We start from the raw sequence: 23,301 nt of genomic DNA on the forward strand, positions 1-23,301 counted from the left end.
TCCATCCATCTATCTATCTATCTATCGCGGGAGGGAGGGAGGCGCAGTGAGCGAGCGAGCGACCGATCGCGCCGTACCTATCGCAATCTATCGTTAGGTAACTAATTATTCGAATTGAACATTCTATTCTCGTGTCGTGCTTCCTTCTTCACCGTCGTGCACCGTGATACCGTGCACCATCGTCCGTCTGCTCGCCTGCTGCAGAACTTCGTGAACACCGCCGACTGCATCGAGCACCGCGGGGCCGCCGCCGTCGTCTTCGCCCGATACAGTAATGTTTGTATGCCGCGATCGTCTTGTGCTAACTCCGGCCGACTCGGGGGCGGATCGCGACGCCCGCGGGGGCGCCAGGGGCCCGCGGCCGATTGCAAACGCGAGAAGGTATATCGACGCGCCGGACGAAGGCTCGATCGTCGGAATCTGATAATTTTTAACGAATCTACGGCCATTTTCCCGACACGTTATGTGCGCGCGCGGACACAATTCCAATTTGAAACGCATCCCGCGAGCCCGAGGACAGACTCGCGACCATTCGCCCGCTTTGAAACGACAGACAGATCGGTGGGCGGCGCAACCGCCCACCCCTGAACCCCCTCGCTAGGGCGGCGGCTGCGAAAAATTGAAAAATATCGAGAGATCGAAGCAAAAATGCCGGTGCAATTCGTGACTAAAATCGCCGATCTAGACGAACGTCATCTCTGAGAGCGGCGTTCGCACATCGGTACTGCGGCACCCGTCTCGCTCTCGCCGTATACAATCCGCGAGCCGTTCGAGTCGTTTCACTCTAGCGCATCGTACAGATAGATAGCAAGCAGAATATACGCCGCGATATAATATAATATAATTTAATATTATATTTCATTCTATTATTCAATCAATCGAATAACGCAAAGATGGCAGATACAGCAGCACCCGTCACCGCTTCGCCGGTGCCCTCTACCCCCGCGAAGAAATCGGCAGCAGGCAAAGCCGCGAAGAAGCCCAAGGTCAAGCCGACGCATCCCAAGACCTCTGAGATGGTCAACAGCGCCATCAAAGAGCTGAAAGAGCGCGCCGGATCCTCCCTGCAGGCGATCAAAAAATACATCTCGGCCAACTACAAGGTGGACGCCGACAAGCTGGCGCCATTCATCAAGAAATACCTGAAGGGTGCCGTCGAATCCGGCGCCCTAGTGCAGACCAAAGGCAAGGGGGCCTCCGGTTCGTTCAAACTGGAAGCCGGCAAGGCCAAATCTGCGGGCGGCTCCGCCTCTGGCAAGAAGCCCGCCGCGAAGAAATCGCGCCCTGCCTCATCCAAGGAGAAGAAGGGCGCCGCGGCCGGCGGAGGCAAGTCTTCGGCCGCAGCCGCAAAGAAGAAGCCCGCGACCGCCATGAGAAAGTCGTCGGCTCCTCTCGAAACCGCGGCCAGATCGGCCGCAGCCGCCAAGAAAGCCGCCTCCCCCAAGAAGGCCGCCCCCGCCGCCAAGAAGGCCGCCAAGCCCAAGACCCCCACCAAGGCGAAGAAGTCAGCCAAGCCGCCCACCAAGAAGCCGAAGGCGCCTAAGCCCAAGAAGGCCGCTGCGAAGAAGCCCGCCGCGAAGAAAGCCGCTGCGAAGAAGTAAGAAGCCGCGATCGAATCTAATCTAATCATCACGATGACGATGATGCGACGACGGCAGCCCGGGAAGGGGGGTATCTCGGGTGGATGACGACGACGACAGTAGACGAGATGAATGAGGATAGAGATGGAGATGAATAATACGCGCTCGCTCGCATTTTATTGAAACAAAAGCCCTTTTCAGGGCTACCAACACAATTCAGGTGTCGACTGATATCGAACACGTAGATACGTCGTTATTTCTTTATTCAATTCGTATAGGTACTCCATACGTAAATTGCATAATATTATTACACTGTCTTATGTCAAGACGAATACTCACTCACCTAGCTAAAATTTAAAATTAACACTAAATTCATTTTTTTTTTTTTTTGTTGATTTGGTTAGGTTTGATTTGACTGAGTTAGGTTTGATTTGATTAAGTTAGGTTTGATGTGATCAGGTTAGGTTTGATTTGATCAGGTTAGGTTAGGTTTGATTTGATTTGATTAGGTTAGGTTTAATTTGATTAAGTTAGGTTTGATTTGATTAGGTTAGGTTTGATTTGACTGAGTTAGGTTTGATTTGATTAAGTTAGGTTTGATGTGATCAGGTTAGGTTTGATTTGATCAGGTTAGGTTTGATTTGATTAGGTTAGGTTTGATTTGATTGAGTTAGGTTTGATTTGGTTAGGTTAGGTTAGGTTTGATTTCATTAGGTTAGGTTTGATTTGATTAGGTTAAGTTTGATTTGCTTAGGTTAGATTTGATATCATTAGGTTAGGTTTGATTTGGTTAGGTTAGGTTTGATTTGATTAGGTTAGGTTTGATTTGGTTAGGTTAGGTTTGATTAGATTAGGTTAGGTTTGATTTGGTTAGGTTAGGTTTGATTTGGTTAGGTTAGGTTAGGTTTACCTAACCTAACCAAATCAAACCTAACCTAATAACCTAACCTAACCAAATCGAACCTAACCTAATCAAATCAAACCTAACCTAACCTAACCTAACCAAATCAAACCTAACTTAATCAAATCAAACCTAACCCAATCAAATCAAACCTAACCTGATCAAATCAAACCTAACCTAATCAAATCAAACCTAACTTAATCAAATCAAACCTAACCTAACCTAATCAAATCAAATCAAACCTAACCTAATCAAACCTAACCTAACCTAACCAAATCAAACCTAACTTAATCAAATCAAACCTAACCCAATCAAATCAAACCTAACCTGATCAAATCAAACCTAACATAATCAAATCAAACCAAACCCAATCAAACCTAACCAAATCAAACCTGACCTAATCAAATCAAACCTAACCTAACCAAATCAAACCTAACCTAATCAAATCAAACCTAACCTAACCAAATCAAACCTAACCTAATGATATCAAATCTAACCTAAGCAAATCAAACCTAACCTAATCAAATCAAACCAAACCTAACCTAATGATATCAAATCTAACCTAAGCAAATCAAACCTAACCTAATCAAATCAAATCAAACCTAACCTAATGATATCAAATCTAACCTAAGCAAATCAAACCTAACCTAATCAAATCAAACCTAACCTAATCAAATCAAACCTAACTTAATCAAATCAAACCTAACCTAAGCAAATCAAACCTAACCTAATCAAATCAAACCAAACCTAACCTAATGATATCAAATCTAACCTAAGCAAATCAAACCTAACCTAATGATATCAAATCTAACCTAAGCAAATCAAACCTAACCTAATCAAATCAAACCTAACCTAATCAAATCAAACCTAACTTAATCAAATCAAACCTAACCTAAGCAAATCAAATCTAACCTAAGCAAATCAAACCTAACCTAATCAAATCAAATCAAACCTAACCTAACCAAATCAAACCTAACCTAATGATATCAAATCTAACCTAACCTAAGCAAATCAAACCTAACCTAAGCAAATCAAACCTAACCTAATCAAATCAAACCTAACCTAATGAAATCAAACCTAACCTAACCAAATCTAACCTAACTTAATCAAATCAAATCTAACCTGTCAAAATCAAACCTAACCTAAGCAAATCAAACATATTTTCAGTTCAGAAACGTATAAAATAAATTGTATTTCACCTCCACCCTTCTATGCACACACCACTGCATGCATTATTACTGCGATACTATACGAATGCAAACGGATCGAACGAAATAGACATGGTGGCCCTGAAAAGGGCCGTTTGTATGCGAGTAGATAGATATATTCACATAATAATAGTTAAGCGGGCATAGCATTAAAACCAACCCACTCATCCATCATTATATTGTAGTAGTCAGTCTGTATTGTATCAAGACGAGATGGTATCGTATCGTATTGGCCAGCTTAGCCGCCGAAACCGTACAGGGTGCGACCCTGTCTCTTCAGGGCGTACACGACGTCCATGGCGGTGACGGTCTTCCTCTTCGCGTGCTCCGTGTAGGTGACGGCGTCCCTGATGACGTTCTCGAGGAACACCTTCAGGACTCCTCGGGTCTCTTCGTAAATCAAGCCAGATATGCGCTTGACTCCGCCGCGACGTGCCAGACGACGGATCGCAGGCTTCGTGATGCCCTGGATGTTATCGCGAAGAACCTTCCTGTGACGCTTGGCGCCACCTTTTCCCAATCCCTTTCCTCCTTTACCGCGACCGGTCATCTTGTATGCGTGTCAAAAAGTGGATGATGTCAAAAATCGAAACGATGCGATGCGCTCACTGCGGCCGCCAGACGAATTATGAATCTTTTAATTTTCTGACGTCTCTTTTTATAGACGCGCGTATGCGACGTCTCGCTCCCTTCCTTGCGAATTCAAGGCGCGGGCGAGTGCGTCTCGCTCTGGCGCGCCGCGGCGCAACCACGCCCAGTGCTGCGCATTTCGCGCAAAGCGAGTGCGCAATAAAGATAACGGCTATTAATAATAATTGCGGAATAGAATAAAAAAGGATATTTTAAAAAAAAATGAACTTTCAGGCAATATTTCGACCTCAAAACGATACGCCGACGAAAGTGATCACCCCCCACTGTTCCGCCGAAGGCGACCGCGTCGACCAATCGCAGCGAGCGGATCTCTCTATATAAGTCACCGAGTAGGGTCGCGCGCGCACTCCTCGTTGAACGCTCGTTTCAGAACCTACTACTTTGAAGAAGAAGACATGGCTCGTACCAAGCAGACTGCCCGAAAATCCACCGGCGGAAAAGCTCCCCGCAAACAGCTCGCCACGAAGGCCGCGAGGAAAAGCGCGCCGGCCACAGGAGGCGTGAAGAAGCCCCATCGTTACAGGCCCGGTACGGTCGCTCTCCGTGAGATCCGTCGCTATCAGAAGAGCACTGAGCTCCTCATCCGCAAGCTGCCCTTCCAGCGACTGGTGCGCGAGATCGCTCAAGATTTCAAGACCGATCTGCGCTTCCAGAGCTCCGCCGTCATGGCGCTGCAGGAGGCCAGCGAGGCGTACCTCGTCGGTCTATTCGAGGACACGAACCTTTGCGCCATCCACGCCAAACGCGTCACCATCATGCCCAAGGATATCCAGCTGGCGAGACGAATCCGCGGCGAACGCGCTTAAAAATTAAAAAAAATAATAATATTGTTATCATACCCATCTATCTATCTATCACAAAAGGCCCTTTTCAGGGCCGCAAATTTTTTGACATTCGAATGTTTACGCATCCGTGAGCGATCGATCGGTCGTTATGTGCCTGTAATAATAGTAGTATATTATTATACTACCTACTTGGCTATCTATTTTCCAAGTAAGTATAATATAATATCATTCTGCGTGTTCCACTATTTTTGGATAAATAGTTTTGTAAGTAATTTTGCGTCTGTTGTAATTGATCAATTGAACAGTCGATTAAATAAAATATACTTACCACCTAATAATATAATATAATAACGCAACGCGTGTGAGGTGAGATTCATCAAATAATATCTACCCTCATAATATTAATTAAACAGCCTCTTATCATATCTTACATAGATGCTCCTCACCTATATAAATAGGTACATATATCACAATCATTATCCTACAAAACTATTTAAACTACTGAAACCGCCACTCTTAACAAACAAGAGATCGACGCATCTCTATCTCCTCATGAATTACTACGAAATTATATACCTACTTTTTATTTTAGATGTATTTTCAAATATTGAATTTGCAGAACATTTATTGTAACATGGACAGTACTCTCTGTATTGCGCTAATACCTATAATAATAACAATTTCAATAATGTCCTACTGTCGATGAATAATGAGACACAATAACGAGCTCGACACGGATACGCTACCACTCGAATTTGAATAAAAATGGCGGCCCTGAAAAGGGCCTTTTGTACGACGATAGATGGATTAATATGCATGTAATCTTTATATTTTTTTTTTTACGCCTTCTTCTCAGTCTTCTTGGGCAAGAGCACCGCCTGGATGTTGGGCAGCACTCCTCCCTGGGCGATGGTGACGCCGGAGAGCAGCTTGTTCAGCTCCTCGTCGTTGCGGATGGCGAGCTGCAAATGACGAGGGATAATCCTGGTCTTCTTGTTGTCGCGGGCCGCGTTTCCCGCCAACTCGAGTACTTCGGCGGCGAGGTATTCCATGACGGCGGCCAGGTACACCGGCGCACCGGCACCCACCCTCTCGGCGTAGTTTCCCTTGCGCAGGAGCCTGTGTATGCGACCGACGGGGAACTGGAGTCCAGCGCGATTCGAACGAGACTTTGCCTTTCCCTTGACTTTACCGCCTTTTCCGCGACCAGACATGGCGAGACGGGGTAGTGTTGAAAATTAACTGTGCGAAAGAAGCGTCGACCTGAATCGACGGACGGTCCTTTGTCAAGTTTGCTTGAAAACTTTTTTTTGCGTTATTTTAGAATCGCGCGCGGTGCGGCCGCAGCGGGAGACGTGCGGCTCATAACGCGACTTGCAAAGCCGCGCGCCGATCGCTCTACACAGTGACCTGAAAGAGCGAGTCTAAGTTTGCGCGGGCATTCTCATTCGAGCCACCGCCGCCGATTGACACCGCGCACCTACCTAATCTATCTATCGTTATCGTAATACCCGTCGCCGATCATCATGCCGCCCAAGACTAGCGGAAAGGCCGCCAAGAAATCCGGCAAAGCCCAGAAGAACATCTCCAAGGGAGACAAGAAGAAGACAAAGAGGAGGAGGAAGGAGAGTTACGCAATCTACATCTACAAGGTGCTCAAGCAGGTGCACCCCGACACCGGAATCTCCAGTAAGGCGATGAGCATCATGAACAGCTTCGTCAACGACATCTTCGAGAGGATCGCCGCCGAAGCGTCGCGCCTCGCCCACTACAACAAGCGCTCCACCATCACCAGCAGGGAGATCCAGACCGCCGTCAGGCTCCTTCTGCCCGGAGAGCTCGCCAAGCACGCCGTCAGCGAAGGAACAAAGGCAGTCACCAAATACACCAGCTCCAAGTGAAGTCCATGAAGAAAGAATTATAAGCAAAGGCCCTTTTAAGGGCCGCCAATATTTTCAAATCGAATTGATCGAATCGCATGTTTCGCTATCAATATTTATGCCAGGCAGGAAAAATAAATCGACTGACCGCCCACCTATTGTAATAATAATACGAATATTTGTTACAATAATTATCTTGCATCTACGCTTATAATTATTATATCACTATCCAACACACCGTATTATTATAAACTAGACTAGATAACTAACTGAGCCCGCCACGAAGGATGATATGATATGATAGGAAAATAATAAGAATCGATGTATCTGTGAATAATTTTATTATTATTCAGTAATATACAACAATAAGTCATCATTATACTATTAATAATATTATCCATACATCTTAGGTGCATGGAATGCATGCGTGCGTGCGTGCATCTGAAAAAGAAAACATCACATTAGATTTAGGTACCTACATAACATGATATTACACATCTGTTTGTTATTTCATCGATCCTTCGATATGCGATACATAAATAATGCGAATCGGATAATTTTGCATCGTACGATAGATTTTATGTTACATACGTACATGACACACGGATTCGGGAATAGGGAATAGGGAATAGTTTATTCCGAATCCCCGATCGATATCTTAGAGTGATCTTCCTTCCAATGTCTTTATATTTGATTTCATATAGGTAGGTACTTGATAGTAACAAATAATGACATTTTTGTTGTCGGTTGTTATTGATGATTTCGGTTGCTATGGTTTTCTACTCTCATATTTCTGTCGTATGTATGCTTCGCATCGGTCATATTAAACGCACCCATAATATTATATCATATTATCATATTTAATTAATTAACTAACTATTTATTTACGATATTTCGCTTCACACTATCCATCCATCCATCCATCCATCTATCTATCTATCTATCGCGGGAGGGAGGGAGGCGCAGTGAGCGAGCGAGCGACCGATCGCGCCGTACCTATCGCAATCTATCGTTAGGTAACTAATTATTCGAATTGAACATTCTATTCTCGTGTCGTGCTTCCTTCTTCACCGTCGTGCACCGTGATACCGTGCACCATCGTCCGTCTGCTCGCCTGCTGCAGAACTTCGTGAACACCGCCGACTGCATCGAGCACCGCGGGGCCGCCGCCGTCGTCTTCGCCCGATACAGTAATGTTTGTATGCCGCGATCGTCTTGTGCTAACTCCGGCCGACTCGGGGGCGGATCGCGACGCCCGCGGGGGCGCCAGGGGCCCGCGGCCGATTGCAAACGCGAGAAGGTATATCGACGCGCCGGACGAAGGCTCGATCGTCGGAATCTGATAATTTTTAACGAATCTACGGCCATTTTCCCGACACGTTATGTGCGCGCGCGGACACAATTCCAATTTGAAACGCATCCCGCGAGCCCGAGGACAGACTCGCGACCATTCGCCCGCTTTGAAACGACAGACAGATCGGTGGGCGGCGCAACCGCCCACCCCTGAACCCCCTCGCTAGGGCGGCGGCTGCGAAAAATTGAAAAATATCGAGAGATCGAAGCAAAAATGCCGGTGCAATTCGTGACTAAAATCGCCGATCTAGACGAACGTCATCTCTGAGAGCGGCGTTCGCACATCGGTACTGCGGCACCCGTCTCGCTCTCGCCGTATACAATCCGCGAGCCGTTCGAGTCGTTTCACTCTAGCGCATCGTACAGATAGATAGCAAGCAGAATATACGCCGCGATATAATATAATATAATTTAATATTATATTTCATTCTATTATTCAATCAATCGAATAACGCAAAGATGGCAGATACAGCAGCACCCGTCACCGCTTCGCCGGTGCCCTCTACCCCCGCGAAGAAATCGGCAGCAGGCAAAGCCGCGAAGAAGCCCAAGGTCAAGCCGACGCATCCCAAGACCTCTGAGATGGTCAACAGCGCCATCAAAGAGCTGAAAGAGCGCGCCGGATCCTCCCTGCAGGCGATCAAAAAATACATCTCGGCCAACTACAAGGTGGACGCCGACAAGCTGGCGCCATTCATCAAGAAATACCTGAAGGGTGCCGTCGAATCCGGCGCCCTAGTGCAGACCAAAGGCAAGGGGGCCTCCGGTTCGTTCAAACTGGAAGCCGGCAAGGCCAAATCTGCGGGCGGCTCCGCCTCTGGCAAGAAGCCCGCCGCGAAGAAATCGCGCCCTGCCTCATCCAAGGAGAAGAAGGGCGCCGCGGCCGGCGGAGGCAAGTCTTCGGCCGCAGCCGCAAAGAAGAAGCCCGCGACCGCCATGAGAAAGTCGTCGGCTCCTCTCGAAACCGCGGCCAGATCGGCCGCAGCCGCCAAGAAAGCCGCCTCCCCCAAGAAGGCCGCCCCCGCCGCCAAGAAGGCCGCCAAGCCCAAGACCCCCACCAAGGCGAAGAAGTCAGCCAAGCCGCCCACCAAGAAGCCGAAGGCGCCTAAGCCCAAGAAGGCCGCTGCGAAGAAGCCCGCCGCGAAGAAAGCCGCTGCGAAGAAGTAAGAAGCCGCGATCGAATCTAATCTAATCATCACGATGACGATGATGCGACGACGGCAGCCCGGGAAGGGGGGTATCTCGGGTGGATGACGACGACGACAGTAGACGAGATGAATGAGGATAGAGATGGAGATGAATAATACGCGCTCGCTCGCATTTTATTGAAACAAAAGCCCTTTTCAGGGCTACCAACACAATTCAGGTGTCGACTGATATCGAACACGTAGATACGTCGTTATTTCTTTATTCAATTCGTATAGGTACTCCATACGTAAATTGCATAATATTATTACACTGTCTTATGTCAAGACGAATACTCACTCACCTAGCTAAAATTTAAAATTAACACTAAATTCATTTTTTTTTTTTTTTGTTGATTTGGTTAGGTTTGATTTGACTGAGTTAGGTTTGATTTGATTAAGTTAGGTTTGATGTGATCAGGTTAGGTTTGATTTGATCAGGTTAGGTTAGGTTTGATTTGATTTGATTAGGTTAGGTTTAATTTGATTAAGTTAGGTTTGATTTGATTAGGTTAGGTTTGATTTGACTGAGTTAGGTTTGATTTGATTAAGTTAGGTTTGATGTGATCAGGTTAGGTTTGATTTGATCAGGTTAGGTTTGATTTGATTAGGTTAGGTTTGATTTGATTGAGTTAGGTTTGATTTGGTTAGGTTAGGTTAGGTTTGATTTCATTAGGTTAGGTTTGATTTGATTAGGTTAAGTTTGATTTGCTTAGGTTAGATTTGATATCATTAGGTTAGGTTTGATTTGGTTAGGTTAGGTTTGATTTGATTAGGTTAGGTTTGATTTGGTTAGGTTAGGTTTGATTAGATTAGGTTAGGTTTGATTTGGTTAGGTTAGGTTTGATTTGGTTAGGTTAGGTTAGGTTTACCTAACCTAACCAAATCAAACCTAACCTAATAACCTAACCTAACCAAATCGAACCTAACCTAATCAAATCAAACCTAACCTAACCTAACCTAACCAAATCAAACCTAACTTAATCAAATCAAACCTAACCCAATCAAATCAAACCTAACCTGATCAAATCAAACCTAACCTAATCAAATCAAACCTAACTTAATCAAATCAAACCTAACCTAACCTAATCAAATCAAATCAAACCTAACCTAATCAAACCTAACCTAACCTAACCAAATCAAACCTAACTTAATCAAATCAAACCTAACCCAATCAAATCAAACCTAACCTGATCAAATCAAACCTAACATAATCAAATCAAACCAAACCCAATCAAACCTAACCAAATCAAACCTGACCTAATCAAATCAAACCTAACCTAACCAAATCAAACCTAACCTAATCAAATCAAACCTAACCTAACCAAATCAAACCTAACCTAATGATATCAAATCTAACCTAAGCAAATCAAACCTAACCTAATCAAATCAAACCAAACCTAACCTAATGATATCAAATCTAACCTAAGCAAATCAAACCTAACCTAATCAAATCAAATCAAACCTAACCTAATGATATCAAATCTAACCTAAGCAAATCAAACCTAACCTAATCAAATCAAACCTAACCTAATCAAATCAAACCTAACTTAATCAAATCAAACCTAACCTAAGCAAATCAAACCTAACCTAATCAAATCAAACCAAACCTAACCTAATGATATCAAATCTAACCTAAGCAAATCAAACCTAACCTAATGATATCAAATCTAACCTAAGCAAATCAAACCTAACCTAATCAAATCAAACCTAACCTAATCAAATCAAACCTAACTTAATCAAATCAAACCTAACCTAAGCAAATCAAATCTAACCTAAGCAAATCAAACCTAACCTAATCAAATCAAATCAAACCTAACCTAACCAAATCAAACCTAACCTAATGATATCAAATCTAACCTAACCTAAGCAAATCAAACCTAACCTAAGCAAATCAAACCTAACCTAATCAAATCAAACCTAACCTAATGAAATCAAACCTAACCTAACCAAATCTAACCTAACTTAATCAAATCAAATCTAACCTGTCAAAATCAAACCTAACCTAAGCAAATCAAACATATTTTCAGTTCAGAAACGTATAAAATAAATTGTATTTCACCTCCACCCTTCTATGCACACACCACTGCATGCATTATTACTGCGATACTATACGAATGCAAACGGATCGAACGAAATAGACATGGTGGCCCTGAAAAGGGCCGTTTGTATGCGAGTAGATAGATATATTCACATAATAATAGTTAAGCGGGCATAGCATTAAAACCAACCCACTCATCCATCATTATATTGTAGTAGTCAGTCTGTATTGTATCAAGACGAGATGGTATCGTATCGTATTGGCCAGCTTAGCCGCCGAAACCGTACAGGGTGCGACCCTGTCTCTTCAGGGCGTACACGACGTCCATGGCGGTGACGGTCTTCCTCTTCGCGTGCTCCGTGTAGGTGACGGCGTCCCTGATGACGTTCTCGAGGAACACCTTCAGGACTCCTCGGGTCTCTTCGTAAATCAAGCCAGATATGCGCTTGACTCCGCCGCGACGTGCCAGACGACGGATCGCAGGCTTCGTGATGCCCTGGATGTTATCGCGAAGAACCTTCCTGTGACGCTTGGCGCCACCTTTTCCCAATCCCTTTCCTCCTTTACCGCGACCGGTCATCTTGTATGCGTGTCAAAAAGTGGATGATGTCAAAAATCGAAACGATGCGATGCGCTCACTGCGGCCGCCAGACGAATTATGAATCTTTTAATTTTCTGACGTCTCTTTTTATAGACGCGCGTATGCGACGTCTCGCTCCCTTCCTTGCGAATTCAAGGCGCGGGCGAGTGCGTCTCGCTCTGGCGCGCCGCGGCGCAACCACGCCCAGTGCTGCGCATTTCGCGCAAAGCGAGTGCGCAATAAAGATAACGGCTATTAATAATAATTGCGGAATAGAATAAAAAAGGATATTTTAAAAAAAAATGAACTTTCAGGCAATATTTCGACCTCAAAACGATACGCCGACGAAAGTGATCACCCCCCACTGTTCCGCCGAAGGCGACCGCGTCGACCAATCGCAGCGAGCGGATCTCTCTATATAAGTCACCGAGTAGGGTCGCGCGCGCACTCCTCGTTGAACGCTCGTTTCAGAACCTACTACTTTGAAGAAGAAGACATGGCTCGTACCAAGCAGACTGCCCGAAAATCCACCGGCGGAAAAGCTCCCCGCAAACAGCTCGCCACGAAGGCCGCGAGGAAAAGCGCGCCGGCCACAGGAGGCGTGAAGAAGCCCCATCGTTACAGGCCCGGTACGGTCGCTCTCCGTGAGATCCGTCGCTATCAGAAGAGCACTGAGCTCCTCATCCGCAAGCTGCCCTTCCAGCGACTGGTGCGCGAGATCGCTCAAGATTTCAAGACCGATCTGCGCTTCCAGAGCTCCGCCGTCATGGCGCTGCAGGAGGCCAGCGAGGCGTACCTCGTCGGTCTATTCGAGGACACGAACCTTTGCGCCATCCACGCCAAACGCGTCACCATCATGCCCAAGGATATCCAGCTGGCGAGACGAATCCGCGGCGAACGCGCTTAAAAATTAAAAAAAATAATAATATTGTTATCATACCCATCTATCTATCTATCACAAAAGGCCCTTTTCAGGGCCGCAAATTTTTTGACATTCGAATGTTTACGCATCCGTGAGCGATCGATCGGTCGTTATGTGCCTGTAATAATAGTAGTATATTATTATACTACCTACTTGGCTATCTATTTTCCAAGTAAGTATAATATAATATCATTCTGCGTGTTCCACTATTTTTGGATAAATAGTTTTGTAAGTAATTTTGCGTCTGTTGTAATTGATCAATTGAACAGTCGATTAAATAAAATATACTTACCACCTAATAATATAATATAATAACGCAACGCGTGTGAGGTGAGATTCATCAAATAATATCTACCCTCATAATATTAATTAAACAGCCTCTTATCATATCTTACATAGATGCTCCTCACCTATATAAATAGGTACATATATCACAATCATTATCCTACAAAACTATTTAAACTACTGAAACCGCCACTCTTAACAAACAAGAGATCGACGCATCTCTATCTCCTCATGAATTACTACGAAATTATATACCTACTTTTTATTTTAGATGTATTTTCAAATATTGAATTTGCAGAACATTTATTGTAACATGGACAGTACTCTCTGTATTGCGCTAATACCTATAATAATAACAATTTCAATAATGTCCTACTGTCGATGAATAATGAGACACAATAACGAGCTCGACACGGATACGCTACCACTCGAATTTGAATAAAAATGGCGGCCCTGAAAAGGGCCTTTTGTACGACGATAGATGGATTAATATGCATGTAATCTTTATATTTTTTTTTTTACGCCTTCTTCTCAGTCTTCTTGGGCAAGAGCACCGCCTGGATGTTGGGCAGCACTCCTCCCTGGGCGATGGTGACGCCGGAGAGCAGCTTGTTCAGCTCCTCGTCGTTGCGGATGGCGAGCTGCAAATGACGAGGGATAATCCTGGTCTTCTTGTTGTCGCGGGCCGCGTTTCCCGCCAACTCGAGTACTTCGGCGGCGAGGTATTCCATGACGGCGGCCAGGTACACCGGCGCACCGGCACCCACCCTCTCGGCGTAGTTTCCCTTGCGCAGGAGCCTGTGTATGCGACCGACGGGGAACTGGAGTCCAGCGCGATTCGAACGAGACTTTGCCTTTCCCTTGACTTTACCGCCTTTTCCGCGACCAGACATGGCGAGACGGGGTAGTGTTGAAAATTAACTGTGCGAAAGAAGCGTCGACCTGAATCGACGGACGGTCCTTTGTCAAGTTTGCTTGAAAACTTTTTTTTGCGTTATTTTAGAATCGCGCGCGGTGCGGCCGCAGCGGGAGACGTGCGGCTCATAACGCGACTTGCAAAGCCGCGCGCCGATCGCTCTACACAGTGACCTGAAAGAGCGAGTCTAAGTTTGCGCGGGCATTCTCATTCGAGCCACCGCCGCCGATTGACACCGCGCACCTACCTAATCTATCTATCGTTATCGTAATACCCGTCGCCGATCATCATGCCGCCCAAGACTAGCGGAAAGGCCGCCAAGAAATCCGGCAAAGCCCAGAAGAACATCTCCAAGGGAGACAAGAAGAAGACAAAGAGGAGGAGGAAGGAGAGTTACGCAATCTACATCTACAAGGTGCTCAAGCAGGTGCACCCCGACACCGGAATCTCCAGTAAGGCGATGAGCATCATGAACAGCTTCGTCAACGACATCTTCGAGAGGATCGCCGCCGAAGCGTCGCGCCTCGCCCACTACAACAAGCGCTCCACCATCACCAGCAGGGAGATCCAGACCGCCGTCAGGCTCCTTCTGCCCGGAGAGCTCGCCAAGCACGCCGTCAGCGAAGGAACAAAGGCAGTCACCAAATACACCAGCTCCAAGTGAAGTCCATGAAGAAAGAATTATAAGCAAAGGCCCTTTTAAGGGCCGCCAATATTTTCAAATCGAATTGATCGAATCGCATGTTTCGCTATCAATATTTATGCCAGGCAGGAAAAATAAATCGACTGACCGCCCACCTATTGTAATAATAATACGAATATTTGTTACAATAATTATCTTGCATCTACGCTTATAATTATTATATCACTATCCAACACACCGTATTATTATAAACTAGACTAGATAACTAACTGAGCCCGCCACGAAGGATGATATGATATGATAGGAAAATAATAAGAATCGATGTATCTGTGAATAATTTTATTATTATTCAGTAATATACAACAATAAGTCATCATTATACTATTAATAATATTATCCATACATCTTAGGTGCATGGAATGCATGCGTGCGTGCGTGCATCTGAAAAAGAAAACATCACATTAGATTTAGGTACCTACATAACATGATATTACACATCTGTTTGTTATTTCATCGATCCTTCGATATGCGATACATAAATAATGCGAATCGGATAATTTTGCATCGTACGATAGATTTTATGTTACATACGTACATGACACACGGATTCGGGAATAGGGAATAGGGAATAGTTTATTCCGAATCCCCGATCGATATCTTAGAGTGATCTTCCTTCCAATGTCTTTATATTTGATTTCATATAGGTAGGTACTTGATAGTAACAAATAATGACATTTTTGTTGTCGGTTGTTATTGATGATTTCGGTTGCTATGGTTTTCTACTCTCATATTTCTGTCGTATGTATGCTTCGCATCGGTCATATTAAACGCACCCATAATATTATATCATATTATCATATTTAATTAATTAACTAACTATTTATTTACGATATTTCGCTTCACACTATCCATCCATCCATCCATCCATCTATCTATCTATCTATCGCGGGAGGGAGGGAGGCGCAGTGAGCGAGCGAGCGACCGATCGCGCCGTACCTATCGCAATCTATCGTTAGGTAACTAATTATTCGAATTGAACATTCTATTCTCGTGTCGTGCTTCCTTCTTCACCGTCGTGCACCGTGATACCGTGCACCATCGTCCGTCTGCTCGCCTGCTGCAGAACTTCGTGAACACCGCCGACTGCATCGAGCACCGCGGGGCCGCCGCCGTCGTCTTCGCCCGATACAGTAATGTTTGTATGCCGCGATCGTCTTGTGCTAACTCCGGCCGACTCGGGGGCGGATCGCGACGCCCGCGGGGGCGCCAGGGGCCCGCGGCCGATTGCAAACGCGAGAAGGTATATCGACGCGCCGGACGAAGGCTCGATCGTCGGAATCTGATAATTTTTAACGAATCTACGGCCATTTTCCCGACACGTTATGTGCGCGCGCGGACACAATTCCAATTTGAAACGCATCCCGCGAGCCCGAGGACAGACTCGCGACCATTCGCCCGCTTTGAAACGACAGACAGATCGGTGGGCGGCGCAACCGCCCACCCCTGAACCCCCTCGCTAGGGCGGCGGCTGCGAAAAATTGAAAAATATCGAGAGATCGAAGCAAAAATGCCGGTGCAATTCGTGACTAAAATCGCCGATCTAGACGAACGTCATCTCTGAGAGCGGCGTTCGCACATCGGTACTGCGGCACCCGTCTCGCTCTCGCCGTATACAATCCGCGAGCCGTTCGAGTCGTTTCACTCTAGCGCATCGTACAGATAGATAGCAAGCAGAATATACGCCGCGATATAATATAATATAATTTAATATTATATTTCATTCTATTATTCAATCAATCGAATAACGCAAAGATGGCAGATACAGCAGCACCCGTCACCGCTTCGCCGGTGCCCTCTACCCCCGCGAAGAAATCGGCAGCAGGCAAAGCCGCGAAGAAGCCCAAGGTCAAGCCGACGCATCCCAAGACCTCTGAGATGGTCAACAGCGCCATCAAAGAGCTGAAAGAGCGCGCCGGATCCTCCCTGCAGGCGATCAAAAAATACATCTCGGCCAACTACAAGGTGGACGCCGACAAGCTGGCGCCATTCATCAAGAAATACCTGAAGGGTGCCGTCGAATCCGGCGCCCTAGTGCAGACCAAAGGCAAGGGGGCCTCCGGTTCGTTCAAACTGGAAGCCGGCAAGGCCAAATCTGCGGGCGGCTCCGCCTCTGGCAAGAAGCCCGCCGCGAAGAAATCGCGCCCTGCCTCATCCAAGGAGAAGAAGGGCGCCGCGGCCGGCGGAGGCAAGTCTTCGGCCGCAGCCGCAAAGAAGAAGCCCGCGACCGCCATGAGAAAGTCGTCGGCTCCTCTCGAAACCGCGGCCAGATCGGCCGCAGCCGCCAAGAAAGCCGCCTCCCCCAAGAAGGCCGCCCCCGCCGCCAAGAAGGCCGCCAAGCCCAAGACCCCCACCAAGGCGAAGAAGTCAGCCAAGCCGCCCACCAAGAAGCCGAAGGCGCCTAAGCCCAAGAAGGCCGCTGCGAAGAAGCCCGCCGCGAAGAAAGCCGCTGCGAAGAAGTAAGAAGCCGCGATCGAATCTAATCTAATCATCACGATGACGATGATGCGACGACGGCAGCCCGGGAAGGGGGGTATCTCGGGTGGATGACGACGACGACAGTAGACGAGATGAATGAGGATAGAGATGGAGATGAATAATACGCGCTCGCTCGCATTTTATTGAAACAAAAGCCCTTTTCAGGGCTACCAACACAATTCAGGTGTCGACTGATATCGAACACGTAGATACGTCGTTATTTCTTTATTCAATTCGTATAGGTACTCCATACGTAAATTGCATAATATTATTACACTGTCTTATGTCAAGACGAATACTCACTCACCTAGCTAAAATTTAAAATTAACACTAAATTCATTTTTTTTTTTTTTTGTTGATTTGGTTAGGTTTGATTTGACTGAGTTAGGTTTGATTTGATTAAGTTAGGTTTGATGTGATCAGGTTAGGTTTGATTTGATCAGGTTAGGTTAGGTTTGATTTGATTTGATTAGGTTAGGTTTAATTTGATTAAGTTAGGTTTGATTTGATTAGGTTAGGTTTGATTTGACTGAGTTAGGTTTGATTTGATTAAGTTAGGTTTGATGTGATCAGGTTAGGTTTGATTTGATCAGGTTAGGTTTGATTTGATTAGGTTAGGTTTGATTTGATTGAGTTAGGTTTGATTTGGTTAGGTTAGGTTAGGTTTGATTTCATTAGGTTAGGTTTGATTTGATTAGGTTAAGTTTGATTTGCTTAGGTTAGATTTGATATCATTAGGTTAGGTTTGATTTGGTTAGGTTAGGTTTGATTTGATTAGGTTAGGTTTGATTTGGTTAGGTTAGGTTTGATTAGATTAGGTTAGGTTTGATTTGGTTAGGTTAGGTTTGATTTGGTTAGGTTAGGTTAGGTTTACCTAACCTAACCAAATCAAACCTAACCTAATAACCTAACCTAACCAAATCGAACCTAACCTAATCAAATCAAACCTAACCTAACCTAACCTAACCAAATCAAACCTAACTTAATCAAATCAAACCTAACCCAATCAAATCAAACCTAACCTGATCAAATCAAACCTAACCTAATCAAATCAAACCTAACTTAATCAAATCAAACCTAACCTAACCTAATCAAATCAAATCAAACCTAACCTAATCAAACCTAACCTAACCTAACCAAATCAAACCTAACTTAATCAAATCAAACCTAACCCAATCAAATCAAACCTAACCTGATCAAATCAAACCTAACATAATCAAATCAAACCAAACCCAATCAAACCTAACCAAATCAAACCTGACCTAATCAAATCAAACCTAACCTAACCAAATCAAACCTAACCTAATCAAATCAAACCTAACCTAACCAAATCAAACCTAACCTAATGATATCAAATCTAACCTAAGCAAATCAAACCTAACCTAATCAAATCAAACCAAACCTAACCTAATGATATCAAATCTAACCTAAGCAAATCAAACCTAACCTAATCAAATCAAATCAAACCTAACCTAATGATATCAAATCTAACCTAAGCAAATCAAACCTAACCTAATCAAATCAAACCTAACCTAATCAAATCAAACCTAACTTAATCAAATCAAACCTAACCTAAGCAAATCAAACCTAACCTAATCAAATCAAACCAAACCTAACCTAATGATATCAAATCTAACCTAAGCAAATCAAACCTAACCTAATGATATCAAATCTAACCTAAGCAAATCAAACCTAACCTAATCAAATCAAACCTAACCTAATCAAATCAAACCTAACTTAATCAAATCAAACCTAACCTAAGCAAATCAAACCTAACCTAAGCAAATCAAACCTAACCTAATCAAATCAAATCAAACCTAACCTAACCAAATCAAACCTAACCTAATGATATCAAATCTAACCTAACCTAAGCAAATCAAACCTAACCTAAGCAAATCAAACCTAACCTAATCAAATCAAACCTAACCTAATGAAATCAAACCTAACCTAACCAAATCTAACCTAACTTAATCAAATCAAATCTAACCTGTCAAAATCAAACCTAACCTAAGCAAATCAAACATATTTTCAGTTCAGAAACGTATAAAATAAATTGTATTTCACCTCCACCCTTCTATGCACACACCACTGCATGCATTATTACTGCGATACTATACGAATGCAAACGGATCGAACGAAATAGACATGGTGGCCCTGAAAAGGGCCGTTTGTATGCGAGTAGATAGATATATTCACATAATAATAGTTAAGCGGGCATAGCATTAAAACCAACCCACTCATCCATCATTATATTGTAGTAGTCAGTCTGTATTGTATCAAGACGAGATGGTATCGTATCGTATTGGCCAGCTTAGCCGCCGAAACCGTACAGGGTGCGACCCTGTCTCTTCAGGGCGTACACGACGTCCATGGCGGTGACGGTCTTCCTCTTCGCGTGCTCCGTGTAGGTGACGGCGTCCCTGATGACGTTCTCGAGGAACACCTTCAGGACTCCTCGGGTCTCTTCGTAAATCAAGCCAGATATGCGCTTGACTCCGCCGCGACGTGCCAGACGACGGATCGCAGGCTTCGTGATGCCCTGGATGTTATCGCGAAGAACCTTCCTGTGACGCTTGGCGCCACCTTTTCCCAATCCCTTTCCTCCTTTACCGCGACCGGTCATCTTGTATGCGTGTCAAAAAGTGGATGATGTCAAAAATCGAAACGATGCGATGCGCTCACTGCGGCCGCCAGACGAATTATGAATCTTTTAATTTTCTGACGTCTCTTTTTATAGACGCGCGTATGCGACGTCTCGCTCCCTTCCTTGCGAATTCAAGGCGCGGGCGAGTGCGTCTCGCTCTGGCGCGCCGCGGCGCAACCACGCCCAGTGCTGCGCATTTCGCGCAAAGCGAGTGCGCAATAAAGATAACGGCTATTAATAATAATTGCGGAATAGAATAAAAAAGGATATTTTAAAAAAAAATGAACTTTCAGGCAATATTTCGACCTCAAAACGATACGCCGACGAAAGTGATCACCCCCCACTGTTCCGCCGAAGGCGACCGCGTCGACCAATCGCAGCGAGCGGATCTCTCTATATAAGTCACCGAGTAGGGTCGCGCGCGCACTCCTCGTTGAACGCTCGTTTCAGAACCTACTACTTTGAAGAAGAAGACATGGCTCGTACCAAGCAGACTGCCCGAAAATCCACCGGCGGAAAAGCTCCCCGCAAACAGCTCGCCACGAAGGCCGCGAGGAAAAGCGCGCCGGCCACAGGAGGCGTGAAGAAGCCCCATCGTTACAGGCCCGGTACGGTCGCTCTCCGTGAGATCCGTCGCTATCAGAAGAGCACTGAGCTCCTCATCCGCAAGCTGCCCTTCCAGCGACTGGTGCGCGAGATCGCTCAAGATTTCAAGACCGATCTGCGCTTCCAGAGCTCCGCCGTCATGGCGCTGCAGGAGGCCAGCGAGGCGTACCTCGTCGGTCTATTCGAGGACACGAACCTTTGCGCCATCCACGCCAAACGCGTCACCATCATGCCCAAGGATATCCAGCTGGCGAGACGAATCCGCGGCGAACGCGCTTAAAAATTAAAAAAAATAATAATATTGTTATCATACCCATCTATCTATCTATCACAAAAGGCCCTTTTCAGGGCCGCAAATTTTTTGACATTCGAATGTTTACGCATCCGTGAGCGATCGATCGGTCGTTATGTGCCTGTAATAATAGTAGTATATTATTATACTACCTACTTGGCTATCTATTTTCCAAGTAAGTATAATATAATATCATTCTGCGTGTTCCACTATTTTTGGATAAATAGTTTTGTAAGTAATTTTGCGTCTGTTGTAATTGATCAATTGAACAGTCGATTAAATAAAATATACTTACCACCTAATAATATAATATAATAACGCAACGCGTGTGAGGTGAGATTCATCAAATAATATCTACCCTCATAATATTAATTAAACAGCCTCTTATCATATCTTACATAGATGCTCCTCACCTATATAAATAGGTACATATATCACAATCATTATCCTACAAAACTATTTAAACTACTGAAACCGCCACTCTTAACAAACAAGAGATCGACGCATCTCTATCTCCTCATGAATTACTACGAAATTATATACCTACTTTTTATTTTAGATGTATTTTCAAATATTGAATTTGCAGAACATTTATTGTAACATGGACAGTACTCTCTGTATTGCGCTAATACCTATAATAATAACAATTTCAATAATGTCCTACTGTCGATGAATAATGAGACACAATAACGAGCTCGACACGGATACGCTACCACTCGAATTTGAATAAAAATGGCGGCCCTGAAAAGGGCCTTTTGTACGACGATAGATGGATTAATATGCATGTAATCTTTATATTTTTTTTTTTACGCCTTCTTCTCAGTCTTCTTGGGCAAGAGCACCGCCTGGATGTTGGGCAGCACTCCTCCCTGGGCGATGGTGACGCCGGAGAGCAGCTTGTTCAGCTCCTCGTCGTTGCGGATGGCGAGCTGCAAATGACGAGGGATAATCCTGGTCTTCTTGTTGTCGCGGGCCGCGTTTCCCGCCAACTCGAGTACTTCGGCGGCGAGGTATTCCATGACGGCGGCCAGGTACACCGGCGCACCGGCACCCACCCTCTCGGCGTAGTTTCCCTTGCGCAGGAGCCTGTGTATGCGACCGACGGGGAACTGGAGTCCAGCGCGATTCGAACGAGACTTTGCCTTTCCCTTGACTTTACCGCCTTTTCCGCGACCAGACATGGCGAGACGGGGTAGTGTTGAAAATTAACTGTGCGAAAGAAGCGTCGACCTGAATCGACGGACGGTCCTTTGTCAAGTTTGCTTGAAAACTTTTTTTTGCGTTATTTTAGAATCGCGCGCGGTGCGGCCGCAGCGGGAGACGTGCGGCTCATAACGCGACTTGCAAAGCCGCGCGCCGATCGCTCTACACAGTGACCTGAAAGAGCGAGTCTAAGTTTGCGCGGGCATTCTCATTCGAGCCACCGCCGCCGATTGACACCGCGCACCTACCTAATCTATCTATCGTTATCGTAATACCCGTCGCCGATCATCATGCCGCCCAAGACTAGCGGAAAGGCCGCCAAGAAATCCGGCAAAGCCCAGAAGAACATCTCCAAGGGAGACAAGAAGAAGACAAAGAGGAGGAGGAAGGAGAGTTACGCAATCTACATCTACAAGGTGCTCAAGCAGGTGCACCCCGACACCGGAATCTCCAGTAAGGCGATGAGCATCATGAACAGCTTCGTCAACGACATCTTCGAGAGGATCGCCGCCGAAGCGTCGCGCCTCGCCCACTACAACAAGCGCTCCACCATCACCAGCAGGGAGATCCAGACCGCCGTCAGGCTCCTTCTGCCCGGAGAGCTCGCCAAGCACGCCGTCAGCGAAGGAACAAAGGCAGTCACCAAATACACCAGCTCCAAGTGAAGTCCATGAAGAAAGAATTATAAGCAAAGGCCCTTTTAAGGGCCGCCAATATTTTCAAATCGAATTGATCGAATCGCATGTTTCGCTATCAATATTTATGCCAGGCAGGAAAAATAAATCGACTGACCGCCCACCTATTGTAATAATAATACGAATATTTGTTACAATAATTATCTTGCATCTACGCTTATAATTATTATATCACTATCCAACACACCGTATTATTATAAACTAGACTAGATAACTAACTGAGCCCGCCACGAAGGATGATATGATATGATAGGAAAATAATAAGAATCGATGTATCTGTGAATAATTTTATTATTATTCAGTAATATACAACAATAAGTCATCATTATACTATTAATAATATTATCCATACATCTTAGGTGCATGGAATGCATGCGTGCGTGCGTGCATCTGAAAA

At 45.2% G+C, this 23,301-nt stretch overlaps 12 protein-coding genes across 12 annotated transcripts; 6 read left to right on the forward strand and 6 right to left on the reverse strand.

Annotated features, from left to right (window-relative positions):
- Nucleotides 1–3,927: 3,927 nt before the first annotated feature.
- Nucleotides 3,928–4,239, reverse strand: LOC147068749 (histone H4). Its single transcript, XM_085951832.1, has one exon. The coding sequence runs from the start codon at nt 4,237–4,239 to the stop codon at nt 3,928–3,930; it is 312 nt and encodes a 103-aa protein (XP_085807958.1).
- Nucleotides 4,240–4,735: 496 nt separating this feature from the next.
- Nucleotides 4,736–5,146, forward strand: LOC147068750 (histone H3). The gene has a single exon (XM_085951833.1). It carries the CDS (start codon nt 4,736–4,738, stop codon nt 5,144–5,146), a length of 411 nt encoding a protein of 136 aa, XP_085807959.1.
- An 818-nt stretch (nt 5,147–5,964) lies between these two features.
- On the reverse strand, nt 5,965–6,339 carry LOC147068751 (histone H2A). Its single transcript, XM_085951834.1, has one exon. The coding sequence runs from the start codon at nt 6,337–6,339 to the stop codon at nt 5,965–5,967; it is 375 nt and encodes a 124-aa protein (XP_085807960.1).
- Nucleotides 6,340–6,583: 244 nt separating this feature from the next.
- LOC147068752 (histone H2B-like) lies at nt 6,584–7,049 on the forward strand. Its single transcript, XM_085951857.1, has one exon. The coding sequence runs from the start codon at nt 6,652–6,654 to the stop codon at nt 7,024–7,026; it is 375 nt and encodes a 124-aa protein (XP_085807983.1). The 5' UTR covers nt 6,584–6,651; the 3' UTR covers nt 7,027–7,049.
- A 4,802-nt stretch (nt 7,050–11,851) lies between these two features.
- On the reverse strand, nt 11,852–12,163 carry LOC147068753 (histone H4). The gene has a single exon (XM_085951835.1). It carries the CDS (start codon nt 12,161–12,163, stop codon nt 11,852–11,854), a length of 312 nt encoding a protein of 103 aa, XP_085807961.1.
- A 496-nt stretch (nt 12,164–12,659) lies between these two features.
- On the forward strand, nt 12,660–13,070 carry LOC147068754 (histone H3). The gene has a single exon (XM_085951836.1). It carries the CDS (start codon nt 12,660–12,662, stop codon nt 13,068–13,070), a length of 411 nt encoding a protein of 136 aa, XP_085807962.1.
- An 818-nt stretch (nt 13,071–13,888) lies between these two features.
- LOC147068755 (histone H2A) lies at nt 13,889–14,263 on the reverse strand. The gene has a single exon (XM_085951837.1). It carries the CDS (start codon nt 14,261–14,263, stop codon nt 13,889–13,891), a length of 375 nt encoding a protein of 124 aa, XP_085807963.1.
- A 244-nt stretch (nt 14,264–14,507) lies between these two features.
- LOC147068756 (histone H2B-like) lies at nt 14,508–14,973 on the forward strand. Its single transcript, XM_085951856.1, has one exon. The coding sequence runs from the start codon at nt 14,576–14,578 to the stop codon at nt 14,948–14,950; it is 375 nt and encodes a 124-aa protein (XP_085807982.1). The 5' UTR covers nt 14,508–14,575; the 3' UTR covers nt 14,951–14,973.
- Nucleotides 14,974–19,775: 4,802 nt separating this feature from the next.
- On the reverse strand, nt 19,776–20,087 carry LOC147068757 (histone H4). Its single transcript, XM_085951839.1, has one exon. It carries the CDS (start codon nt 20,085–20,087, stop codon nt 19,776–19,778), a length of 312 nt encoding a protein of 103 aa, XP_085807965.1.
- Nucleotides 20,088–20,583: 496 nt separating this feature from the next.
- On the forward strand, nt 20,584–20,994 carry LOC147068758 (histone H3). The gene has a single exon (XM_085951840.1). It carries the CDS (start codon nt 20,584–20,586, stop codon nt 20,992–20,994), a length of 411 nt encoding a protein of 136 aa, XP_085807966.1.
- Nucleotides 20,995–21,812: 818 nt separating this feature from the next.
- Nucleotides 21,813–22,187, reverse strand: LOC147068759 (histone H2A). The gene has a single exon (XM_085951841.1). It carries the CDS (start codon nt 22,185–22,187, stop codon nt 21,813–21,815), a length of 375 nt encoding a protein of 124 aa, XP_085807967.1.
- Nucleotides 22,188–22,431: 244 nt separating this feature from the next.
- On the forward strand, nt 22,432–22,897 carry LOC147068760 (histone H2B-like). The gene has a single exon (XM_085951855.1). The coding sequence runs from the start codon at nt 22,500–22,502 to the stop codon at nt 22,872–22,874; it is 375 nt and encodes a 124-aa protein (XP_085807981.1). The 5' UTR covers nt 22,432–22,499; the 3' UTR covers nt 22,875–22,897.
- The last annotated feature ends 404 nt before the right edge of the window (nt 22,898–23,301 follow it).

This window comes from Rhyacophila brunnea, unplaced genomic scaffold, assembly GCF_057557595.1.
Source record: "Rhyacophila brunnea isolate RB1 unplaced genomic scaffold, BYU_Rbru_1.0 scaffold_256, whole genome shotgun sequence".
Taxonomy (NCBI): domain Eukaryota; kingdom Metazoa; phylum Arthropoda; class Insecta; order Trichoptera; family Rhyacophilidae; genus Rhyacophila; species Rhyacophila brunnea.

Bases quoted from the DNA above. Each gene is read 5' to 3' on its own strand.
- LOC147068749 (XM_085951832.1), bottom strand. From the start codon at position 4,239: ATGACCGGTCGCGGTAAAGGAGGAAAGGGATTGGGAAAAGGTGGCGCC.
- LOC147068751 (XM_085951834.1), bottom strand. From the start codon at position 6,339: ATGTCTGGTCGCGGAAAAGGCGGTAAAGTCAAGGGAAAGGCAAAGTCT.
- LOC147068754 (XM_085951836.1), top strand. From the start codon at position 12,660: ATGGCTCGTACCAAGCAGACTGCCCGAAAATCCACCGGCGGAAAAGCT.
- LOC147068758 (XM_085951840.1), top strand. From the start codon at position 20,584: ATGGCTCGTACCAAGCAGACTGCCCGAAAATCCACCGGCGGAAAAGCT.
- LOC147068750 (XM_085951833.1), top strand. From the start codon at position 4,736: ATGGCTCGTACCAAGCAGACTGCCCGAAAATCCACCGGCGGAAAAGCT.
- LOC147068759 (XM_085951841.1), bottom strand. From the start codon at position 22,187: ATGTCTGGTCGCGGAAAAGGCGGTAAAGTCAAGGGAAAGGCAAAGTCT.
- LOC147068757 (XM_085951839.1), bottom strand. From the start codon at position 20,087: ATGACCGGTCGCGGTAAAGGAGGAAAGGGATTGGGAAAAGGTGGCGCC.
- LOC147068753 (XM_085951835.1), bottom strand. From the start codon at position 12,163: ATGACCGGTCGCGGTAAAGGAGGAAAGGGATTGGGAAAAGGTGGCGCC.
- LOC147068756 (XM_085951856.1), top strand. From the start codon at position 14,576: ATGCCGCCCAAGACTAGCGGAAAGGCCGCCAAGAAATCCGGCAAAGCC.
- LOC147068755 (XM_085951837.1), bottom strand. From the start codon at position 14,263: ATGTCTGGTCGCGGAAAAGGCGGTAAAGTCAAGGGAAAGGCAAAGTCT.
- LOC147068760 (XM_085951855.1), top strand. From the start codon at position 22,500: ATGCCGCCCAAGACTAGCGGAAAGGCCGCCAAGAAATCCGGCAAAGCC.
- LOC147068752 (XM_085951857.1), top strand. From the start codon at position 6,652: ATGCCGCCCAAGACTAGCGGAAAGGCCGCCAAGAAATCCGGCAAAGCC.